The 25,538-nt window shown below is 33.2% G+C and overlaps 1 protein-coding gene across 6 annotated transcripts in view; it reads left to right on the top strand.

Annotated features, from left to right (window-relative positions):
- Positions 1-25,538, top strand: part of LOC140452119 (anoctamin-5-like) — a 127,185-nt gene that overhangs the window by 18,345 nt on the left and 83,302 nt on the right. For 4 of the 6 annotated variants that reach the window (XM_072546205.1, XM_072546213.1, XM_072546196.1 and 1 more), the window contains exon 2: positions 1,118-1,465. In XM_072546205.1, coding sequence (XP_072402306.1) covers positions 1,119-1,465 — 347 coding nt within the window. In that variant the 5' untranslated portion in view covers position 1,118. Of the gene's footprint in view, positions 1-1,117; positions 1,466-19,506; positions 19,650-19,674; positions 19,808-25,538 lie in introns of those variants that run through there. The other 2 variants (XM_072546239.1, XM_072546231.1) reach the window with 2 other exon arrangements.

The following is a 25,538-nucleotide window of genomic DNA, read 5'->3' as shown; positions in this document are numbered from 1 at the left end:
AGAAAGTCAGTTAGAAGATAGACACATTTAGTTAGTGAAGTCAATTGTTCAGTAAGTTCAAGATAGTCAGTCAGAAGGTCCAGATGTTCAATATAATAAGTTCAATGAAGATTAAGAAACAGTATAAAGATAATATTATTGAAGATTAAAAATTATGTTATGTAAAAATGGTAATTGGATAATGGAAGGAAGTATTAATTGAAAATTAAAATTATATAATATATTTGGTGATTGGATATTGGTATATTGAAAAGAAGAATATATATAAATGCTGTTAAGAAGAAAAATATTTTAAATTGGTGGAAGCTGATAATTGGAAAAAGTAATTTCACAAAAACAAGGATAACCGAGGCTGAGAACGAAGACATTGAGTGGTGATTAAAATCTTTATTTTGGAGAACATTTTATTTAGGCATTCAGTGAAAGAAAGGTACAAAATTTTGTTAATATAATTTAGTTAGTATCATAAGAATTTCAATTTTAAAGATAGTTTGTTTAAAATTTACATTATCTATATAATTTAATTAGTTTCATAAGAATTTTAATTTAAAGATAGTTTATTTTAAACTTTACATTGGTTATGTTAGATATATATGTGTGTTTCATAATAGATATAATAAAGATAATTTCAAAAAGTGCTTACAAACTAGTTCTTTGAGAACCGCGATAAAAACCCTATATATATTATTAAAAAACACTCATTGCTCATCATTCACAAATAATACATCATAACAATATATATATATATATATATATATATATATATATATATATATATATATATATATATATATTTATATATATATATATATACATTTATAAGTATAAGTATGTATCTTAACCTATATCTTCCTAAACTTAGAAATATAGGTCTATGAATCATTTCATAAGTCATATAGGTATGAATGGGAAAATTAGAACATTAATATCTTATGAAATTAGACTTAAAGTAGATCATGTATATAAAAATCAAATAGGTTGATAAAGCCAATTTTAGTATGTATCTATTGTCCTCGAAACAATTTCTATATAACATATATATTCCTTTACATTATTTATACTAAATACCAATTTGTAGTCCTTAAGCAAACAAATAATATTTTTTTTTTTTTTTTAGTATGTCTTCTGGTAAAAACAATGTTAGTCTTTTGCTACAAAGTCCCACACAAAATACACCACTACTTCCAGAATCTTCTTCTTCCACAGTTTATTTTAGCAATAAAGAAAAAACGAAAGAAACACCTCTGGTTATAACCTACGGAAATGGGATTAATGATTCATCAAAAGTATTTGATGGATATTCTCAAAACGCTGTTAAACCTCAAAATTGTAAACCTTTTATATATGAAAACAAAATTTATCAATGTGATACTGATTCAGAATCTCAAAGTGATTTTGATGCTATGTCTATAGTTAGCAGATACCACAGTGGCGAAAACTTGGAAGATGAAATGAACACTGAAAGGTAATTAGATTTAACATAATTTAGCACTGTAGAGTTAAATCAATGATATCACACACTATTTCGATGTCCATTGTATTTTATCATAAACAGTTATTACTAGCGGACCAACTCGACATCGAGTTTTGATGTAAGTTTTGCTGATATTTATGATGAGGGGCGGAGTCTAACGATCCTTCGTTTCCGTCGCCTGGTGTAAATGTTCCAAAAATCCTAAAAATAAACTGTATCGACGCCAATTTTTTTAAAAAGAAAATTGATACAGTAGTTTCGGTAGTAGGATTTTCAGGAAGATTTACATTAGGAAACGGAAACAATATGATTGTTAGACTCCGCCCCTCTTAAATAAAAAACGGAAGTAAAACCGGAAGTAACTTTTTTTTGCATATTTTACATTGTAAAATGTCACGTTTAAGAAAAAGAAGTCGGTTTGAGAACTCTAACTAACTAAATTTATATTTAAATATTATTTAAATTTAAAAAATTCAGAAAACAGTATGATGCTCCGCGCTAGTCTACACTACCGCCTACTCTTCCACTTTTTTGAGAATATGCCACAATTTTACTTTATAATAAGTTTATTTTTTATTTATTTATTTAAAATAAACCTAATTTAAAGTAAAATTGTGGCTTATTCCCAACAAAATTAATAATATATTTCTAACTAATAAATTAAAAACAAAGTAATGCTTACCTCATTATTTAATTCTTCAAGTATTAAACGCAAAACGTAGTCTAAATCTCTAAATATCAATCACAACACCTAACACACGCTGCACTTGTTGGAAACAGAATACTTTCTAACTAAACATAAAAATAAAAAAATACCAACTCATCAGATAGTGTAAAACATACCCCATAAATTAAACTCGGAGACAGGAGGATCCCGAATTTTGAGTGGTCATTATCGTTATTCCTTAAGTGGAAACACTTGTTGGTGCATTCCAGCATTCGAGAATTGACGCGTTGTTGCATTGTGTATATTGAATTCCTATACTTTACTATACTAGTCAACGATCTACTCAAGAATCTACTCAACAATCTGTTTAATTATTCAAAAAATTTATTCTCCTATCTATCACCGTTTAGGAGGAGTATTGCGCACAAGAAAAGGGCTTAGCCTTTTAGTATATAAGATATATTGTATTTTTTTATTCATATAGTATCTTAACGGTGTAAATATAAATCAAAATTTTTAGACAAAATGTTTAGGTCTAATTTTTTATTCAAATTTAACATTTAAATCTTATATTAAAAATTTGATATTAAAATCTTCTAAAAAATTAGATTGGTCTAATTATAAAATAGAAAATTGTAATCATAGATTTCTTAAAGATGCCTCATTGAAAATAGGTAGTGGTTCGAGATTTGATAGTCATGTAAGTACATACTCATATGTACAATTATTTTCGATCTACAGTCAACAAGGTATAAAGCTGATACCAGTCAATAATTTATTGGATGTAAGTGTTGCTTGAACTGCTTAATTTTGCATTACTCACCTCCCCCAGAACTTAAAGAACAGACTAGGAAATTTTATTTGAAATAGGAAATATATATATATATATATATATATATATATATATATATATATATATATATATATATATATATATATATATATATATATATACAGATTGAACGAATTTAAAACGGAACATACAATTTAATATATGTCTGTTTGAACTGCATTTGAAATAGTGGACCAATATAAAACTTGGACAAAAATAAATCCATACCCGGTGATAGACATTTTATAAAATATCGTTCAACTATCTGTCTCCTTTAAAGGAAAGAGGAGCTTGCCTAATAGTCGGAGAGATAGAGCCGAAATTTTGGACTGATCAGTAATATGACATTTCTCTATTGGAATATATTCATTGTAACTGGGTTAAGACTTTGCCTTACAGGCGGACGCCCCTCGTGGTACAGGGGGTGGCTATACAGGGATGAAGTTGTAATTTTTTTCGGAAAAATTAACGATCGATAATATGGCTGAAAATTTGCCCAGAGTAAGATCTTGGTATAACTAGACGAAATCCCAAAGGGCGGACGCGAGAGTGGATACATAAGGGGTGGCGGACAGGGATGAAATTGCAATTTTTTGGGAAAAAATTAACGATAAGTAATATGTCCGCCATTTTCATGGCTCATTATTTAGCCCCTAAAAACTCTAAATCCAAAAGAGCGGACAGCTGGGTTGGTACAGAGAGCCATAAAACGGAGTCAAATGTACCACTTGCCTGCGCATTTTAGGTCTCGGTAACAATTTTCAAACTGATTTTATTATGATATTTTTATACCGATTGATTTGAAAATTTGTATGCTCACTTCTGTTACTATTCTGAAAAGCCAAGTAGAGTTTTCCTCAAAATTTTCCAAAAAAATTTCCGTAAATGAAAATTTTCGTAATTTTTTGAGGTAAAATCTAATTTGTAGAATCCTTTCGATTTTCTGTCAGTTATACCATGAATTTTTCCAAAAATTTTCAAACGATTTTTCCGATAAGAAAAAAAAATTTAGAAAAACTTTAAAAATTTCGTCATTTTTCTCACTTTCACTGATGTCATCACTTTCATCATCTTCGTCACTTTCACTTTCAATAATATCACATTCATTATCTGCTTCATTTTCAATCACTACTTCTCGAATTGATTCTGGCATCTGAGGTCCACTAAACCATTTGAATTTATATGTTTCATCTTCAAACTCCCAACCATGTTCTTCAACAATCAATTCTGTTGGTACTTTTTTATGAGCATTTGTCCAAATATTTGAAATATAATGGGCTCGCTGTAGATGTTGGTGTAATTCATCTTGACATGGTGGTAAGCTTGAAGCATCGAAATTTTTTAGTTTTTTTTTAAAAAGGCTCGTTCATAACATGCAACTTATACTGCCGGTTAAATAGTGAAAATCTGACATCGTTTATTTTTTTTTTTTTGGAATTGTTCTCGTCAGTCCTGTTCCATATGTGACATATGAAAGTTTCTAAGGTTTCAAAAAATTCATTACAATCGAAGTCAGTTTCACCAAGTTGGATAAAAGCATCTTGATACTTATTACATTTAGCGCATGCGTCTAGAATTACTGATCTAAATGGAACGCGCATCATTATTATTTTAATATTTTAAAATAATGATGCAAAATTAATGTCCAAACAGAATTTGTAAAATTATAATTAACTAATGAAAAAAAAAATTCAAGCAATTTGAAAGTTTCACTTTTAAAATTCCACTATTAAATTGATTTTTATTAATAATTATTTGTAAAATGTTAAAGGAATTCTACAAATTGAATTTTACCTATTGATAAATAGAAATAATATATTTTGTATTTAATTATTAATGTAATAATAAATCAAATTTTTCTTATATCTGAACAACCATTATTTATGCAATATAAATTTAAAAACCTTTTTATTGTAATAAAAAATAAGTATAATTACTATTTGTTATACCAAAAATATTTAATAGTTAACATTATAAAATTACTTTAATTTAATGAAATATCAAATATCAAACATTTATTCAATTAAAAATTAATTCGTAAAATATTTATATTTAAGAAAAAAATGTGATTTGTAAAGTAAATATGACTTTAGTTTGAAAAACAAAACATTATCATAATATCATTTTAAAACTACAAAATATTCTATAAAAGATTCAGACGATGACGATCAAATGTTTTAGAAAAGTTTTCTTAATTTTTTTTTCTTATCGGAAAAATCGTTTGAAAATTTTTGGAAAAAAATCATTGTATAACTTACAGATAATTGAAAGGATTTTATAAATTAGATTTTACCTCAAAAAATTACGAAAATTTTCATTTACGGAAATTTTTTTGGAAAATTTTTAGGAAAACTCTACTTGACGCTTCTCAGAATAGTAACAGAAGTGAGCATACAAATTTTCAAATCAATCGGTATAAAAATATAATAAAATCAGTTTGAAAATTGTTACCGAGACCTAAAATGCGCAGGCAAGTGGTACATTTGACCCCGTTTTATGGCTCTCTGTACCAACCCAGCTGTCCGCCCTTTTGGATTTAGAGTTTTTAGGGGCTAAATAATGAGCTATGAAAATGGCGGACATATTACTTATCGTTAATTTTTCCCCAAAAAATTGCAATTTCACCCCTGTCCGCCACCCCTTATGTATCCACTCTGGCGTCCGCCCTTTGGGATTTCGTCTCGTTATACCTGGATCTTGCTCTGGGCAAATTTTCAGCCATATTATCGATCGTTAATTTTTCTGAAAAAAATTACAACTTCATCCCTGTATAGCAACCCCCTGTACCACGAGGGGCGTCCGCCTGTAAGGCAAAGTCTTAACCCAGTTACAATGAATATATTCCAATAGAGAAATGTCATATTACTGATCAGTTCAAAATTTCGGCACTATCTCTTGGACTATAAGGAAGCGATAAGTGGTTTGACAGCATAATAACTGCTTGTGTAGTCTAGTTTTCACAGTGATTCTAGGCAACCTATTTGGGTGGAGTTTTGACTTGTTCTTGAATGAATTCAGAATCCAGCAGCCCGCTGAAGTATTGGATTTTTATAATATAATTATTTGACAACCTTTTGTTGGCCAACCACCTAGAGCGGAGTTGAGCCGAAATACATTGATTTTGTATGTTCCGTTTTAAATTCGTTCAATCTGTATATATATATATATATATATATATATATATATATATATATATATATATATATATATATATATAGTAAACTCTTAAATATTGGGGAAATCTGCAAGAAAGACTCTAATGAGTATCAATTGTTTCGCCGAACGTTTTCGCCAAAGAGAATTAATTTGGCTTCTTCAGGGCTGAAAGAGGGCATATATTATCTATTAAAACATTATTGATCTTACCGTAACTTAGAAATGTAGAGTTAGAATATTAAAAAACTTTGCTAGTAACATAGTGGTGTTTTTTGTTACTATGTGCAAAAAAAAGTTTTTTTAAGGTTTGAAATGTATGGTAGCTTTGAACTTAACACGCAAAGGTATACCCAAGGTTAATCGAAAAACCCAATGTAACTACATTTAAAAGGAGGTAATTCTTTGAATTGTCGGCAATAACTAAATTTTGATTTTTAGAAAGTTTAAAAGTGAGGTTCTGTTTTAGCCAGAACGCAAGCGCTGACAAATTCAGTAGTTCTTATGAATCTTTATGTCGTTAAGGTTCATTGGTAAAAAACGAATGAAATTAAATCCCAGTATAGGGAAATATTATTTTGATTTTCTTTATTTAATTATATTCTATTGTTCATGCATTATTATATCTTATTGAGATGTATCTAAGAAAAGCAAGGGAAAGTTATCTTTTTTAGTTAATGAAAATTAATTATAAAGGTAGGTTAGTTGTTATTGGATATATCAGTCAAATTAGTTATCTGTGATGTTGTATTGTTCTTGGTATCTGATTTAAGTAAGAAGTGGTATATATCGCTTAGATTCTTAATGTCACTCTTAACATTAATGGAGAAATCGTTAAGGAAAATATAAGACATTTCGATGAACTCTCTTTTAGATTTATTGTTCTCACGGTGGAGAGTTGTAGTGTTCGTATAGTCCATGAGATGACCAGTGGAATGGACATGTTTGGCTAATGCACAACGGTCAGGGTGAAGTCGAAAATCACTTTTGTGTAGTGTAATACGTGATTTCAATAATTGAGATGTTTGACCGATGTAGGAATTGTTGCAAGAGAGACATGGAATGTTGTAGACAATGTTACTAAGCCTATCTATGGGAGTCTTATCTTTTATCTTAGAATAAAGATCATTAATTGTTAGGGCTGATCTACAAGCCACATTAAGTTTAATGTTGTTATTATTATTACCAAAGCTATTTTCAACACTTTTCAGAATCCTTGTTAACCCCGGAGTGATATCTCTGAAATATGGTAATGAAAAATATCTGTTGATAGGAGTATCCGAGACTGGGCTACCACTTAAGACATCAGGATCAGCATTGTTAGTCGCGAAGGAAGGTGAAATATCTTCGTTATGGATAGTATTAAACAAAATCTTATTCACTAATGGTGTTGGATAAGCGTTTGAATTTCATTCAGTTCAAACCTTAAAAAAACTTTTTTTTTGCACATAGTAACAAAAAACGCCACTATGTTACTAGCAAAGTTTTTTAATATTCTAACTCTACAATTCTAAGTTACGGTAAGATCAATAATGTTTTAATAGATAATATATGGTAGCTAATTATAATTTATTCTCTTTCAGCCCTGAAGAAGCCAAATTAATTCTCTTTGGCGAAAATGTTCGGCGAAACAATTGATACTCATTAGAGACTTTCTTGCAGATTTCCCCAATATTTAAGAGTTTAAGCATCCTGTAGTGCTGATATATATATATATATATATATATATATATATATATATATATATATATATATATATATATATATATATATATATATATATATATATATATAGTGTTACGAACATGCTCTCGGCATGGCCCAGGTAACGGTTGCATTGCATCTCTAATACTCTTCTCGAAGATTCGAGGCGTATCGAGTGCGAGAGAGAATAACCGGTCACGTAGGCGCATTAGAGGTGGGACAACGCCAGAATATTCTCGAACCTAGTAACTGTAGTATATATAGGTAACAATGTTAGAAGTAGAGTTAGTCGTTAAGATACTACCGAACTGTAAAGTTATAAATAAATATATGTATATAAATTCGAACCGCTCGTTTTATTTAATCTCGCTACAGTGGTGTCAGGTATGGGGTAAGAAAAAATAAATTCAGCAGTGACTTTTGAAAAAGACTTTTGAACTTTTGAAAAGTATTGTTCGTCGGGAACATCCGCGTAGATCGGTAGTGATCTTTGTACGAAAGAACATTTAAAAAGTACGTGTGTGCCTGACCAAAGATGCTGCTAGTACAACTTTCAGTAAAACAGTTGCGTGAGCAACTGGAAGAACGCGATGAAGACTGCAGCGGGTCCAAGAAGATACTCCAAGAACGACTAAACTGTTCTTAACAAGAATGGAGATCACCCAGAGACATTCCATTTTCAGTCAGCAGAAGAAGCAGTTTCAATGAAGATAGAAGAAACTTTTAAAAAAACTGATGATAAATTCGAGACTGTTTCCAAAAGATTCGATGAAACGTCTCAAATGATTGAAGAATCTTCTCGAAAGAATGATGAAAGATTCAATGAAACGTCTCAAATGATTGAAGAATCTTCTCGAAAGAATGATGAAAGATTCAATGAAACGTCTCAAACTATTAAAGAAATAGCTAGACAAAACGACGAGAAATTCGAAAATATGTCTAGAAGATTCGACGAAGTATGTAATCAAAACAATGCCAAATTTGAAGAAGTCACAAGAACATTCGATAAAGTAGAAGAGAAGATCAAACAGTTAGAGAGCATGATAGATAACTAATACAAAAGTGCTACCACCAGTTAACACAATAGCCTTAGATCCGGTAGTGAAAGAAGAATCACCTAGAGACGAAACGACACATAATATGAGATTCAAATTGCCACCATTTGATGGAAAGTCTTCTTGGTCCATATACCTCAGACAATTTGAAGCTATTGCGACAGCCAATCATTGGACAGAACAAGAAAAAGCTGTTTCCTTGACTGCTGCTTTACGAGGTGATGCTGCAGATATCCTAAGATCGATTCCTAAGGGTCAAGAAAAATGTTACCAGACCTTGTTTACCCGACAAACGTTATGGAGATGCCCATCTACAACAAGTCTACAAGGCGCAACTAAGAAATAGAATTCAACGAGCAAGTGAAAATTTGCAAGAGTTTGAAGCAGATGTTGCTCGTATAGTGCGGTTGGCTTATCCGGAGGTACCAGACAACATTTTAGAAGAAACTGCTGTAGATACCTTCGTCAATGGGTTAAAAGAAAGTGAATTACAGAAAGCTTTACGACTAGCAAGACCGAAAGTTCTAGATGAAGCGCTCGCTATTGCCTTGGAACATGAAACAGCTAGTCAAACTTCACGGAGTCATCGAGTAAGAACCATTGAAGAAGGCGACGAACCAAACGATGAACGTCTGGAAGAAATGGTACGAAAAGTAGTTCGTAACACGATGCCGAAGAGACGCGAGCCCAGATGTTGGAATTGCGGTGACGTAGTATTCGCCGTAATTGCAAGAAAATGATACAACAGTCGGAAAACTAGAACGGGTCGACAACAAGGGGCAACTGCCGACCTCGAGAAACACAGCCCCCATAGTAACTGTGAACATTACATCCTCAGGTGGAATTCATAGCTTGTACATAGAGGGTCGTATCAATAATAAATGTAGATCGTTTTTGGTAGATACAGGTGCAACGAGAACTATTGCACGGCCAGAAGTAGTACGAGGCCATCTTAAATTATTGCCTGCAACAGTAAAGCTTAGAACAGCAACTGGTGAGATAATTAATACATATGGCGAGGCTAATATGTCGGTATCCATTGGCCAGACCACAGTAAAACATACAGTATTAATTGCAGATATCTCCGACGAGATCATATTGGGGATGGATTTACTAAGGAAAGTTGGGGCTGTGTTGAATGTCAAAGATGGAGTTCTTGAGAACAGTGGTGAAGAGTTGCTGTTTCATGAAAACAAAGAAGATGTTATTAGCTTAATAACTACTTGTGACGTAACAATACCCGGTAATAGTGAGAAAATTTTGATGACGAGACCTAATGGTTACTGCCGAGAGGGAAGTTTAAGGATGGTCGAAGATGTGAACAATGCCGAGTTCCTAACGGCAAAAGCTTTGGTGAGAATTCGAGATGTCGTCCCTGTAAGAGTTATGAATTTAAAGGGAAATGCTATTAAGTTAAGTAAAAGAACTTTGATCGGACAGTGTGTTCCCGTGGCTTCGATTTGTTCCATGAATACTAATGAGAAACCGTCGAAATCTAAGTATCCAAAGGAGCTTGTTGAGACGATGATTAAAACGTGCCAAAATCTTGATGATGAACGAACTAAAAAAGTGAAGTCTATGCTGATATAATTTCAAGATGTTTTTGCCATGGATAAGAAGGATAATGGCAAAACAAGCATAGTAAAGCATAAAATTAATACCGGAGACGCTCAGCCAATCAGACAACAACCTAGACGACTTCCATTTGCGAAAAGAGATGAAGCCGAAGACATCATCAAAGATATAACAAACAAGGGGTAATTGAACCATCAAATAGTCCGTGGACATCACCAGTAGTGCTAGTAAAGAAGAAAGATGGTTCAACACGTTTTTGTATTGACTACCGACAGCTCAATGCAGTAACTAAAAAAGATAGTTATCCTTTGCCCAGAATAGACGATACTTTGGATACACTTTCTGGTTCTCGTTGGTTCTCCACACTCGATCTGAAAAGTGGATATTGGCAAGTAGACATGGAGCCAGCTGATCGTGAAAAAACCGCATTCTCGATAGGATCAGGGCTTTGGCAGTTCACAGTTATGCCCTTTGGTTTATGTAATGCCCCGGCCACATTTGAAAGATTAATGGAGGCAGTTTTAAGAGGTCTAACATGGAAAACATGCCTGGTTTATTTGGATGATGTAATTGTAGTTGGAAGATCCTTCGATGAACATGCCAATAATCTGACAGAAGTCTTTCAACGATTGCGGGCAGCGAATTTAAAGTTAAGTCCAAAGAAATGTCACTTGTTTCGACGAGAAGTGAAGTACTTGGGACATATTGTAGCAAGTAATGGTGTAACAGCTGATCCTGAAAAACTTTCAGCAATTAAGGATTGGCCTGTACCAAGAGATAAACACGAAATTAGAAGTTTTCTTGGCCTATGTACATATTACCGACGTTTTGTCAAAGGATTTGCCAACATCTCCAAGCCATTAACAAAGTTGACAGAAGAAGGCAAAGAATATACATGGAACGAAGAGTGTCAAAGAGCTTTCGAAAACTTACAATTTAAGCTACACTAGACAGGCAGGAAAATTTGTGTTGGACACCGATGCAAGCAACAGTGCAATAGGAGCTGTTCTCTCACAAATCCAAGATGGACAGGAGAAAGTCATCGCTTACTTTAGCAAAGTCTTGTCGAAACCAGAAAGAAACTATTGCGTTACTAGGAGAGAATTGCTAGGCGTAGTAAAGGCTTGCGAGCATTTCCATAAATACTTGTATGGCAGAAAGTTTCTTCTTCGCACGGATCACGCTGCTCTAAAATGGCTTCTACAATTCCGTAATCCAGAGGGCCAGATGGCAAGATGGTTAGAACGATTGCAAGAATATGATTACGAGATCGAACACAGGGCTGGCAGAGTTCATTCAAATGCTGATGCCCTTTCGAGACGGCCGTGCAGTGCAAATTGTAATCACTGTCTTAAATTAGAAGAACGACTTTGCCCCGTGAGACGAACCACCGTCATTAATGATCAATGGCAGCCTCAACAGCTACAAGACGCTCAAGCAGATGATCCATATATAAAAAGAGTATTGGATTGGATGCGTCGAAGTGAAAGACCTTCTTGGCAAGACATTAGTGCATGAAGTCCAGAAGTCAAGTGTTACTGGAGCCAATGGAATTGTCTAGTGCTGAAAGATGATCTTCTGTATAGAACCTTTGAGAACGATGATGGTACAGAAACTAAGCTTCAGTTGATTGTACCTAAAAGTAAAGTGTCAGAAGTATTGCGTCAGTTGCATGACGGTGCATCAGGTGGACACTTTGGTATCACGAAGACTCTGCAAAAGGTTCGAGAACGGTTCTATTGGGTGAACTGTAAAGATGATGTAAGAAGATGGTGCCGGAAATGTGAACTGTGTGCAACCAGTAATTGTCCAGCTGGTAAAAAGAGGGCACCCATGAGACAGTCCAATGTTGGTAGTCCTATGGAAAGAGTCGCAATCGACATTGCAGGTCCACTTCCAGAGACAAATGATTACGAAATGGACTGAGGCATATGCGATACCAAATCAAGAAGCTGCTACCGTTGCAGAGGTAGTTGTTAAAGAATTCTTTAGCCGATTTGGTGTTCCTTTGGAGATCCACTCCGACCAAGGGCGAAACTTCGAGTCAATCCTTTTCCAAAACGTTTGTAAATTGATTGGTGTCAATAAGACCAGAACTACACCCCTGCATCCTCAATCAGATGGAATGGTCGAGAGAATGAACCGAACAATGGGTAAACACCTGTCCAAAGTTGTATCAGAACATCAAAGAGATTGGGACCAGCACATTCATTTATTCCTAATGGCGTACCGCTCGGCCGTGAATGAAACTACAGGCCAGACTCCAACCTGCCTGATGTTAGGTCGTGAAGTTCGTTTACCCTGCGACCTAGAGTTTGGCTGCAGACCTTCCGAAGAACATGTTGCAAGCGAAGATTATGTCGACCGCCTGAAGTTAAGAATGAACAACATTCATGAACTTGCCCGACAACACATCCAGATAGCCAGTGACAGAATGAAAGACCAATATGATTCTCGATGCAAGAGTGAAAGCTATGAAGTAGGTGATCTTGTTTGGCTTTATAGTCCACAACGTCGTCGAGGCTTGTCTCCCAAACTGCAAAGACAATGGGAAGGTCCATATGAAATTAAAAAGAAAATAAATGACGTAATATTCCGAATTAAGAAGTTGCCGAAAGGTAAACCAAAAGTAGTTCACATAAATCGTCTTGCACCATATGCTGGCTCAAATGAAACAGAAGAAGCACGAACCCTTCAACATGAGATCAAAGATGACCGGCGACCAAGCTTTAATGAATTTATGTCAAATTACGCAGAGAGAAAGAGTGCTAGATTCGGCGTGACCACAGAAGTTCAGCAGGATCTTTTTAGTGTTCCGCAAAACGTCTCTCTAGCCCACTGTGTTGCCCAAGATCTTGAGATGACTAAAGGAATCTCATCCGTATTTTATAAGAAATTCGGTCGTTTGGACGAGTTAAAAAACCAGCAGCCTAAAGTTGGAAGAGTACTGAGATTAGAAGAGGGTTCCCGATCTTTGCTGTATATGGTGACCAGAAAGTCTTATACAGACAGGGCAAGCTACGAGGATATATGGCGTGCTCTAACTAATTTGAAGAAAATTGTGTGCAATTACGACATCAAGAATTTGGCCTTACCCAAGATAGGCCATGCACTAGATAATCTGGACTGGAAGATCGTCAGAAGCATGCTTGAAGTAATCTTCCGAGAAACCGGCGTACGAATTACTGTGTGTTGCATTAACCCGATGAGATCGTATCCTTCAAAGTCTGTTATTTCTTTCTAAAGGGTTCATGCAGAGCTGGAGAGTCCTGTAGATTCCGCCATCCTGTGCCTACATATAGAGTTGCTGATCGGGACGATCAGATTTAAGAGGGGAGCAGTGTTACGAACATGCTCTCGGCATGGCCCAGGTAACGGTTGCATTGCATCTCTAATACTCTTCTCGAAGATTCGAGGCGTATCGAGTGCGAGAGAGAATAACCGGTCACGTAGGCGAATTAGAGGTGGGACAACGCCAGAATATTCTCGAACCTAGTAACTGTAGTATATATAGGTAACAATGTTAGAAGTAGAGTTAGTCGTTAAGATACTACCGAACTGTAAAGTTATAAATAGATATATGTATATAAATTCGAACCGCTCGTTTTATTTAATCTCGCTACAATATATATATATATATATATATATATATATATATATATATATATATATATATATATATACATATTTCTAAAGTATTCAACTAGTGAATTCAGAGGTTTAATCGGTCATTCAGGTTGGCAAATAAAAAAAGAAGTCAACTACTTCATAAGTTTATCGAAGACGTTTCGCTTTATACTTCTAAAGCTTCATCAGTTCTCTAAAATATAAAAGATGACATAGAGTTTATAAGAAATACAGATGTTTATAGTTCATAACTTACAACTCAATATGTAGTATATTATCGATGTTATTATGTAAACTGTAAACTTTACTCATTATTTAAAACTAACTTAACAAAAAAAAACAAAACAAAAAACACACAAACTCTGCAGAAAATAATGTTCATATTCGTAGATACGAAGATTTAAAAAATTTTTAAACGAACGTTCGGCTTCATTTAGATGGTTCTCCACCAGGCAAACAAAGCTCTGATTTATTGCAATCTATGCAAACAACGTGACGCGATACCAAAAACTTTTTAAAGGCCCATATGTCACCAAATTCCAAGGTTTGAGACAGTTATGAACTTCTACAGGGGTCATTGCATGATTAGTTGGACGGGTAGATTTGTATGGCGGAAAATTTTTATATATTGTTTTTATTTATGTTTTAATGAAACTTGGAAATAGGGGATGATTGTGTTATTTTTTGATTGGAAAATAAGCCAAATTTTAACTGAGAATAGGGGTTATTTATTTCGTAAGATGAGAGAGTGGTAAACCTGGCTCAAATTGTCGATGTCGGCTCTTTTGTTGATTGCCGATGAGTTCTTGAGGATCTCACACATTTCAATAAAAGAAAGTTTCTGATGGTTATGTTGTTTCGCAAATATTTTGGTATTTGTGAAGTTAATGAGATGTTTGGTGGAAATGGCGTGTTGTGCAAGGGCACAAGAGGGTTTGGAAAGTCTAATATCACTTTTGTGTGAAGTTATACACCCTAGGAGAGACCGACTGGTCTGGCCAATGTAGCAGGAGTTGCATTCTGAACAGGGTATCTGATAGACAACATTGGTGTGCTCTAACGAGCTTAGTGGAGTTTTAGACTTGGAGAATAACTTTCCAATGGTTTTAGTATTTTTTAGGGATATTTTGACGGGTATGTTTTTGAATAGTTTAGTAAGCTTGTTCGTAATTTGTGGGAAATAGGGAAGAGAAGCATATTTTGTGGCTGGTTTTGGGGTTAACGGGGAAATGTTCGTCGGTATGCTATTGGATATGGAGGCTAGTATTGCACCGTTAGGCGTTTCCGAAATAGAATGACCATAGCTTTTAGACAAAAGATATCTGTTGATGATGGATATGGGGTAAGAGTTATCAATGAGAATGGATTTGAGTAAATCCAAAGATTCCCTCTTGTACCGCGTATGGGTCAACGTGTGTACTCTAAAGCTAAGCGCTTGTACAAGATTATGTATCTTATTGGGTGTGTAGAGTGGTAATTTAAGAACCGGTTGCTCGCCATGTCTTTCCTGTACCACGTAGTGCCCAATGTGTTACTATGTGTGCGTATGATTCGCATATCCAAAAACGGTATGCTGTTATCAACCTCCAGTTCACATGTAAATTGAAGGTGAGGATCAACGCTATTGAAGACTGATAAGGTGCTTAAAATCTTATCAGGTGGTGTTGCTAGGATCAAGTCGTCGACATAACGCTTTACAAAGGGAACCCGGAAATCTAATTTACTGATACTCTCATTGATAAGGTCGTCGAGTACGAAATTAACTAGAATGGGGGAAATGGACGATCTCATGGGAGTTCCAAAGATTTGGCGATAATATTTGTCATTAAATATTAGATAATTGGTGTCAAACGTCAGTTTTAATAATTCCGAGAATGTTTCCCATGATACTGGACTGTGTGGTTGGATTTCATTCCAATGGTTCCGGAGTGACGTGACGACGCTAGAGAGTGGGAGATTAGAAAACAGTGATACTACGTCGAAGCTTACTAAGACATATTCTCTTGGTAACTGATAATTATTGATAAATTCACTGAACTGGAAAGAGTCTACTATGTTGAAATCGTTCTTATAATTGTATGCTTGTGAAAGAATGTCCGGTAGGAATTGGGCTACGTTAGTGTTAGGAGCGTTTATTGACGATAGTATAGGACGCATACTCAGTTGGGGCTTATGGATTTTAGGAAGACAATAGAACCTAGGGGCATTGCCATTATAGTTATGGAGGGATTTGGCTAGTTTATCATCGATGATTTTTTTGTTTTTTAGTACAGTGGTGAATTTATTTATTTTATTTGTGTAAGTTGAGGTGGGATTGCGGAGCAGAGGCTGATAATATTTATTATCATCTAGAAGTTGTTAGCTCAGGTTTAAGTACTGCTCACTCATCATTAGTACTGTTGCATTGCCTTTGTCGCTGGTTAATACCATCAGGTCAGGGTGTTCTTTAAGGAATGTGGACGTTTGCCTATAGGCATCATCTATATCCGAGCTGGCATAGGGAGGTTTATGTTAAAAGTTTGTGATAATATTATTAGCAGATGATCTTAATTCGAGGAGTTCATTGGCTTCCGAATGTAAAAGTATGTTTTCTATGTCAGCTACGAAATTGCATACGGAATAATACACTATATATATATATATATATATATATATATATATATAATTATATATATCATCCTACTTTGCTGTATATGTGTTCTCGGTCTTACTTTATGGTCTTGAGTCTTGGACTGTAAATAAAAGCGATCTAAAACACCTTAAGGCTTTCGAAATATGGTTCGAAATTATAAATTTCGTTTCTGAAATGACAATGGCATGGTGCATAACATAAAAGATCAGATGATTAATGTACTAGAAGGCTAAAATAAAGATAAAATTAATACGGATACACTAAAGTATACGCCCTTCCGGACGGATTTTTTTTTATCTCTTCTTTTTTTCATGACTATTCTTTGGTTGTTTTTAGTTTTCCTTTAACGAGAATCTGGTCCTTCCTATCCAATCTCATTCGTGACTTTTTTATAAATTTCACAGGATCAAGTATTGTCATTGTAGAAAACAATTTAGAAGAAGAATAGTAGAAGATTATGAGGCATATAAAGAAAAAAGAAAAGAGGTTAAAATAGCTGTAAAAGCAGAAAAAGAAAGGTCATGGGAAAAGTTTGGACTAAAAATGACAAATAATTATAGAGAAAACCAAAAACTCTTCTATGGCGCATTAAAACAGCTCAGACAAAAGAAAGAACACATGATGCCGAATATAAAAGACAAGAATGGAAAGGTAATAACAGAAGAAAACCAAATAATGGAAAGATGGAGAGAACATTTCAAAGAGCTAACTCATACAGACGTAGACAACATAGTGGATATACAAGAAATTAATGAAGAACAAAAAGTAGAACCCATAACAACAGAGGAACTAGAAAAGGCAATTGAAAGAGTTAAATTAGGCAAAGCACCAGGCAAGGATGATATCACCCCGGAAATGATAAAATTCATGGGAATAGAGGGAGTGGACAGCATGAAAGAACTAATGAATGATATCATAAAAAGAGCAGAAATACCACAGGACTGGAAGAAAGACATTATACTACCAATACACAAAAAGGGCGACAAGAGAAACTGTAATAATTACCGAGGTATTACTATATCAAGTATTCCTGGGAAGGTATTCGCAAGAATAATAGAAACAAGAATAAAAACCCAAATAGAACCAACTATGGAAGATACACAATGTGGATTCAGGAAGGACAGAAGCACGCAAGACCACATATTCACAATAAGACAAATAAGTGAGAAAGTAATCAATAAAAATAGAGAAATACATATATGCTTTATTGATCTGGAAAAGGCGTTTGACAGAATACAAAGAAAGGACGTATGGAGGACATTAAAGGAAAGAGGAGTTGACAGGATAACAATTGATGTAATAAAGGATATGTACAATAATAATACAAATACGGTGAGAACCAACAACGAGGAATCCGAAGAATTTACTACAAGTCAAGGCCTCAAACAGGGATGCGTGTTGAGCCCACTGCTGTTCTCAGTGGTACTGGATACAGCAATAAAGAAAGCCAAGAGAAGAATGAGAAAACTAATATTAGGATACTGGCAAATGAAACTGATCAACTATCAGAGCTTCTATTCGCAGACGACATGGTTTTGATAGCAGAAAACAGAGAAGACCTTCAGAACAACCTTGAAATCCTAGAAGAAGAACTGTCAAACATAAATATGAAAATAAATACAGAGAAAACAAAAACAATGATAATTTCAAATAAGAGAAAGACACACGCAATACAATTAAACGGAAAACAACTAGAACAAGTGGAACATTTTAAATACCTAGGAGCAATAATTGAATCAAACGGTAAACAAGACATGGAAATAAATGAGAGAATGGGACGAACAGGAAGCTTATTTAACACTATGAAAACAACATTTTTGGGAAAAAAAGAAATACCGGAGAAGGTAAAAACGGCAGTCGTTAAATCAGTAGTTAGACCTACAATCATGTATAATAGCGAGTCATGGACATTGACTGGGAGACAAAAATCTCGAGTCAATGCTATGGAAATAAGGTTCCTGAGGAAAATAGCAAACAGAAAGAGGACAGACAAAATACGAAACGAAACAATCAGACAAAACCTAAAACTAGAACCAATAAACGAAAAAATAGTAGAGGGGCAACTAAGATGGTTCGGACACGTGTGTAGAATGTCGAATGAAAGATTAACAAAACGAGTGTTTGAAACGAGAATGCAAGGGAAAAACAAACGAGGAAGACCAAGAGTTAGGTGGGTAGACGAAATCAGAAAAGAAGTTGAGAAGAAAGGATTGACATGGGAAAGTGCACGAAATCTAACACAAGACCGGATAGCATGGAGACAACAGTGCAAATCTTAACCCCACCAGCCTTACACCTAACGGTAGAAAGGCTTAGGACTAAGTAAGTAAGTAAGAAAACAATTTTTGGATGCATGTACCAAAGAGTATAAATTTTGTTTAGAGAACTGTATTATAATTAATTATTAACCGTCGAAGAAGTCCTTTTCAAAATACTTCTAGTTAGTGTTAGTTACTTTTTTTTATTATTAGAAAACAAAAATAATATAAAGAAATAAAGGAGAAAGAGAAATGAAAAACCAATTCTATTAGACAACTTTGATAATTATTTTTGACTGTTATCGAAATATTTTTTAAACTTAAAGGAAAAATATGACAGTATATTTGATGCATATTTACTTTTTTTGTTAATGATATGCGATTATCTAAATTATATTGACATTAGCCTTACATTGACTTGAGCCAGAAACGTACGTCGAACAATATTTAATTGTACACTTTATGAACTTTCGGGGTTTTTATTTTTGAATAAAATATGTGTAAATTGATATTGATTAACACTGTCTGAGTCATATCAGTATTCTTTGTAAAAATAATTTCCAAATCAGAATGTCGACTGTTCCGGCTTATGGTGATAGTGTTTATTATTGGTATTATTGCCCACGTATTCGGTTTATTGTATACTAAAATCGAAAACAAAATTTAAACTATGTAGGTATACTATAAGGTACAATTTACATTATACAATTTTTAATAACTGAATTTCCTACTTCGTACGACGAATGTTTATAACAATATTGTTACTTGTTCGCTTTTAAATAGGACAGTTTTTGGAAAAACATCCTAATGTACTTTCAAACTTATTCTCGGTAAGTATTAGTTTTTGTATAAAAGTCAAACGCGCCTAGTAGTATGGAAGTTATTAAATAATTTGTCTCTATTTTTCTAAAAAAATAATTTATTGAAAGTATTATACCTTTTAAGATAACGCCTTTGTTTTGCTAATTTATCAAGATTTTTATTTCAAAGGTGATATATTGTAACGACACAAACATCAGTCGCCCCCTTTCTTCTAGTTCTATAACCCTTTAATTGTATACCATCTGTGGCACATTATTAGTTAGGCATATCGATAAATTAATAAATCTATTTGTGTGAAAAAGTGCTTCAATCCATGGAAAGTGTTACACATCTTAAAAATTAAGCGCAACGTGTATATTTAATTTTTTTCAACATCAATAGGAAAGTATATTAGATATGTAAATCAAATGAACTCGTTTAATAAAATTTATAACCCATAAACAGTTGACTTCTTAGTTATAATTCAGGATGATGAGGATTCAAACATATCTATTGAATTAACGCTACTATATAATATTTTCATAGCAACTTTTTGTCATAGCAATTTTCGATATTGCCAAAAATAAAGGTATTTTATACTTGACCAAAATTCATATTTTTGCAAAATTTGGTTTACGACTGAATAAACTGATAACCTATGGTGTATTTGAGGTTTTAGTCCTCGCAATGTTTATGAAGAAAAATTTTTTTTATATCTGTGGCGCATAAATCAGGCTGAATTTCACCTGATAACCTCCAAGTGAGATGAAAATGCCCTCAAATCGCTCGTACAGAATATCCAATGTGACATCAGTTTTGTGGAAAGTAGCTCCGTCCTGTTGAAATTACATGTCGTTCGTGACCATATCATCCAATTAAGGTCACGATAAGTTAGTAGTAATCGACCAAGAGCACTTGCCGTTGACCGTGATGGCCTGACCAAGCCCGTGATATTTTTAAAGAAATATAGACCGATGACTCCGCCAGCCGAAACCCCACACCAAACTGTGACTTTTTCGGGATATGTTGTAAGCTGTTGGATCTTATCTGTTTGGTGACGTATTTATTCATTTAACAATGGACCTCATTGCTGAAGATGCCTTGTCGTCTTTTACCTTCAACTTCAGGCCCAAATCGTTGCAAAAGTCGCCCAAATGCAAAACTCATGGTCAGTGAAAGGCCGACTTCTTGTGAGTCACCTGAAATCGACTACCTCGGTTCTCTTCACAAACCATACATACTCGTATGTATGGTTTGTGGTTCTCTTGCATACTCTCACAGACAGCGGCAAATGTTTCGACAAATCTTGCGTTTTGTAGACCTACGGGTATTGCTTGATGGCTTTCTGAACCAATGGACTCTTATTGATCCACCACACTGCGATAGGACAATTATGGAGACCCTAAAAAGGACGAAGTAGAAGTTGGTAAATGCAATCAATAAAAGTTGCATTTTGATAATTATCTAATAAATGTTTCTCTGAAATTTTAATATAATTTTGAAAAAGTTTCTTAACACAATTTTAATTTTTCAAATATATTAGCAGCAATTTTATTAACCAACCTAATTTTATTTGGTGAGTTGACAAAAAGTTTTTTGCTTTCTAGTTCAACTTCGTAGGATATTTTGTATTTTTTAGCAGCTCTTGATAATAATTGTAAACGCAATTGAAAGCTCGAGATTAAAAATAGTTAACCAATAGCCCTTTTATTGACTCCAACCCATCCAAAATATTTATATATTTGTTCCAAACGAGTCACAAGTATTTCTTTTTTCTTATATATATATATATATATATATATATATATATATATATATATATATATATATATATATATATATATATATATATATAGTATTTTTCATATAAAAATGCGTGCACGTCATTCAAGATTTACGACGTCAGAACCCCACAGCGTTGCCAAAACATCAGAATAGTTGAATAGTTAGTAAGTAGGGAATTTTTAAAATGTCAACTATTTGTCAAACTATTATTTTAACAGTAAATGCACTTAGTTTTAAGATTACTGCAACACACTAAAAGACATAAGAAAACATTTTAATACAAAATTATATATTCTAAATTTGAAACTTACCACTTTTAGAGCATTAATAATAAATACGTCCCGCCATTATATATTGTTCAAAATAATCTATGTTATATGAATGCTTATTAGCTTTCTACAGACTATTTAGTTATTTTGGCATAACACAATCACAATACACAACTATAATTAGTTTTTAAAGCTATTAATCTAAATTTAATATGTATTTATAAATACAATTTATTGATATATAATATATTTTGATTAAATTGTATAAGAAATCAAAACATAAACAAAGTTCTTACTCTAAAAAAGCGGCAACGCTTTAAACAATTTTACCACACGCTGAACTGTCAAAAAATTTGAAGTATTCCCATATCAGTTGCGTACAATTGTCTAATATATTTAATTAAAATTATTATTTTGTGGAATATTAGACTTAAAGAGTTATTTCATAAAATTTATATTAGTAATAATAACAAATGTTTTTGGTTATTTAATCAATATAATTCTAAAATTCCCAATATAATGATGATTACATTTTTCTGATTATTATACCATGCTGACGCCTATGGAAGATCGAACAGTTCCGTATGGGTTTCGTATTATTAGCTGTGTTAGGAAAATTTGAACTCTAAGGTTGACGTTCCAGAAATTTTAAATATAAGTGACGTCACTTTATACAAATCGTGACGTGCACGCATTTTTATACGAAAAATACTATATATATATATATATATATATATATATATATATATATATATATATATATATATATATATATAATCATTATTCTCATGCATTTTACCGATTATGGGGCAGCCTCCCTTACATAGTCGTTCTTTGTTTCTGTAGTATTTTTCATATAAAAATGCGTGCACGTCATTCAAGATTTACGACGTCAGAACCCCACAGCGTTGCCAAAACATCAGAATAGTTAGTAAGTGAGGAATTTTTTAAATGTCAACTATTTGTCAAACTATTATATAACAGTAAACACACTTAGTTTTAAGATTACTGCAACACACTAAAATACATAAGAAAACATTTTAATACAAAATTATATATTCTAAATTTTAAACTTACCTCTTTTAGAGTATTAATAGTAAAAACGTCCCGCCATTATTTCTTGTTAAAAATAATCTATCTTATACGAAAGCTTATCAGGTTTATACAGACTATTTAGTTGTTTTGGCACAGCACAATCACAATACACAACAATAATTAGTTTTTGGAGCTATTAATCTAAATTTAATATGTATTTTTAAATATAATTTATTAATATATCATATATTATGATCAAATTGTGTAAGAAATCAAAACATAAACAAAATTCTTACTCTAAAAAAGTGGCAACAATTTAAACAATTTTGCCACACGCTGAACTGTCAAAAAATTTGAAGTATTCTCGTATCAGTTGCGTACAATTGTCTAATATATTTAATTAAAATTATTATTTTGTGGAATATTAGACTTAGAGTTATTTCATAAAATTTATATTATTAATAATAACAAAAGTTTTTGGTTATTTAATCAATATAATTCTAATATTCTCAATATAATGATGATTACATTTTTCTGATTATTATACCATGCTGACGCCTATGAAAGATCGAGCAGTTCCGTATGGGTTTCGTATTATTAGCTGTGTTAGGAAAATTTGAACTCTAAGGTTGACTTTCTGGAAATTTTAAATATAAGTGACGTCACTTTATATAAATTGTGACGTGCACGCATTTTTATATGAAAAATACTATACCCATGATGATTGTCTAGTATTCTCTTTTCTGTACCGTGTTGTACCGGCTTGTTTCCTTATGTCATAGTCCCATCTTAAATTAAGACGTCTTTTTGCTCTCTTGACGCCTCTTGGACACCACAGTGTAATTCTAGTTGATCATCTATTGTCAGTTTTTCTCGCTAAATGGAGCATCGGTCCCTTGACCTTTGAGGAATTTTGAGTTTCGCTATTATCTTTTTCTATAGTGTCCCAGTTTCGCAGCAGTATGTCATGATTAGTAGTAAATACTGATCGATTGCTTTTTTCTTCAGGTGGAGTGGCATCTTTGATTTGAATATAACTGCGTTTCTACCAAATGGTGCCCAAGCCAATTTCATTATTCTGTTGATTTCTGGGAGTAAGGAGCCAGGTTTATGTATTAATTATCCAATGTATACATACTCGTCTACTGTCTTAAGTGAAGTTTTGTTTATTATTACATCTTGGACATCCACTAGCTCGTTCTACATGGTTTTTGTTTTTATCAAGTTCACTTTTAGGTCAACTTCATTGCTAGCTACATTTAGGTCACTTATACTTTCTTGTAATTTTGCAGGATTATTAGCAATCAGAACGATGTCTTCTGCATATCTTAGATGGCTAAGGTATTCTCCATCAATGGATAGGCCTTTGTTCTGCCAGTTTATTGTGCTGAATATATTTTCTATTTTCTAGAGTTGCAGTGAAGAGCTTTGGTGATATTGCGTCTCCTTGTCGGACGCCTCTGATAGTGGGAAATTCTGGATTGTTATCATAAATGTTTACCTAAGCTTTTGCTTGTCTGTATATATTTTCTAAAGTCTTTATGTACCATTTTTCAATGCCTTGGTTGGTCAAAGCTTCTCTTACTATCTTGGAATATATAGAATCGAAAGCCTTCTCGAAATCTATGAAGGTTAATGCAAGCGGTATTTCATAATCAATAGCTTTCCTCATTAGTTCTCGAAGCGTACGGATATGATCCAGAGTATTGAATCCACTTCTAAAGCCTGCTTGCACTCTTAGCTGTCAATTTGTTAATCTGTTGTTAATGATCTTTTTGAATATCTTATATATGATTGGTAGTAGACTTATAGGTCTGTAGTTTTTGATATCCTCTTTGCTACCTTTCTTATGAATGAGAATTATGCTTGCTGTATTCCATTGGTCTGGTATGCATCTTAGGCAATTCATAAATATGACTGCTAATATTTATCAGGTTTGTTTTGCCAGCGTATTAAAGCACTTTCATTGGTATGCCATCTATTCCAGCTGTTCTACCGCTTTTCATTTTTTTTTAAATTGTCAATTTTACTTTTCGTATAGTTTTTTCGTATATTTCATTTTATTTTCTTATGACTTCCTTAATACTTTTTCTTTTTGTCTTACAAAGTTCTGTGTTTTGTCTTCTCTGTATGTTGCTAACTGCTTACTTTCATTTCCCTTCTTTGTTTTAGCAATATTTTGGTTTTATCAGACAGTTTACTATGTTCATTTTGTTGTTGTGGGCCTCCGATTTCTGTGGCACTATGAAGGATGATTTCCATTAATTGAGAGCTGTCGATTTGGTCATGTAATCTGTCATCATTGTCCTTTGGTAGTGATCTGAGTTTTCTTTCAAATTGTTAATGTTTATACCGGTTACTGTTGGTTTTGTGATTAATTTTATTTTTTCTAGTTTCATAGCTAGAACACTTTTTGCTCTGATTAGTCTACATACTTTTATCTGTGTAGGCAGTGTCTTTGATGTATTTATAATCATCAGTCAGTTAAATGTAATATAACTTTTAAAATTATTGGTTGTTATTTCCTCTTTAATTTATAAATTAAACATATTCTTGAATGAATAAATTTAAATACTTAGTAGAAAACTAATAATACCCTACAATCAACTTAAGCAAGTTGTAAATGTAGTAGGTAGTTTGTTCTAATTTACCCTGTACTATTTTAAAACTA

The sequence above is a fragment of the Diabrotica undecimpunctata genome, chromosome 1, assembly GCF_040954645.1.
Source record: "Diabrotica undecimpunctata isolate CICGRU chromosome 1, icDiaUnde3, whole genome shotgun sequence".
NCBI lineage: Eukaryota > Metazoa > Arthropoda > Insecta > Coleoptera > Chrysomelidae > Diabrotica > Diabrotica undecimpunctata.
Note: the sequence above shows the minus strand (reverse complement) of the source record. Positions and strands in the feature narration are given on the sequence as shown.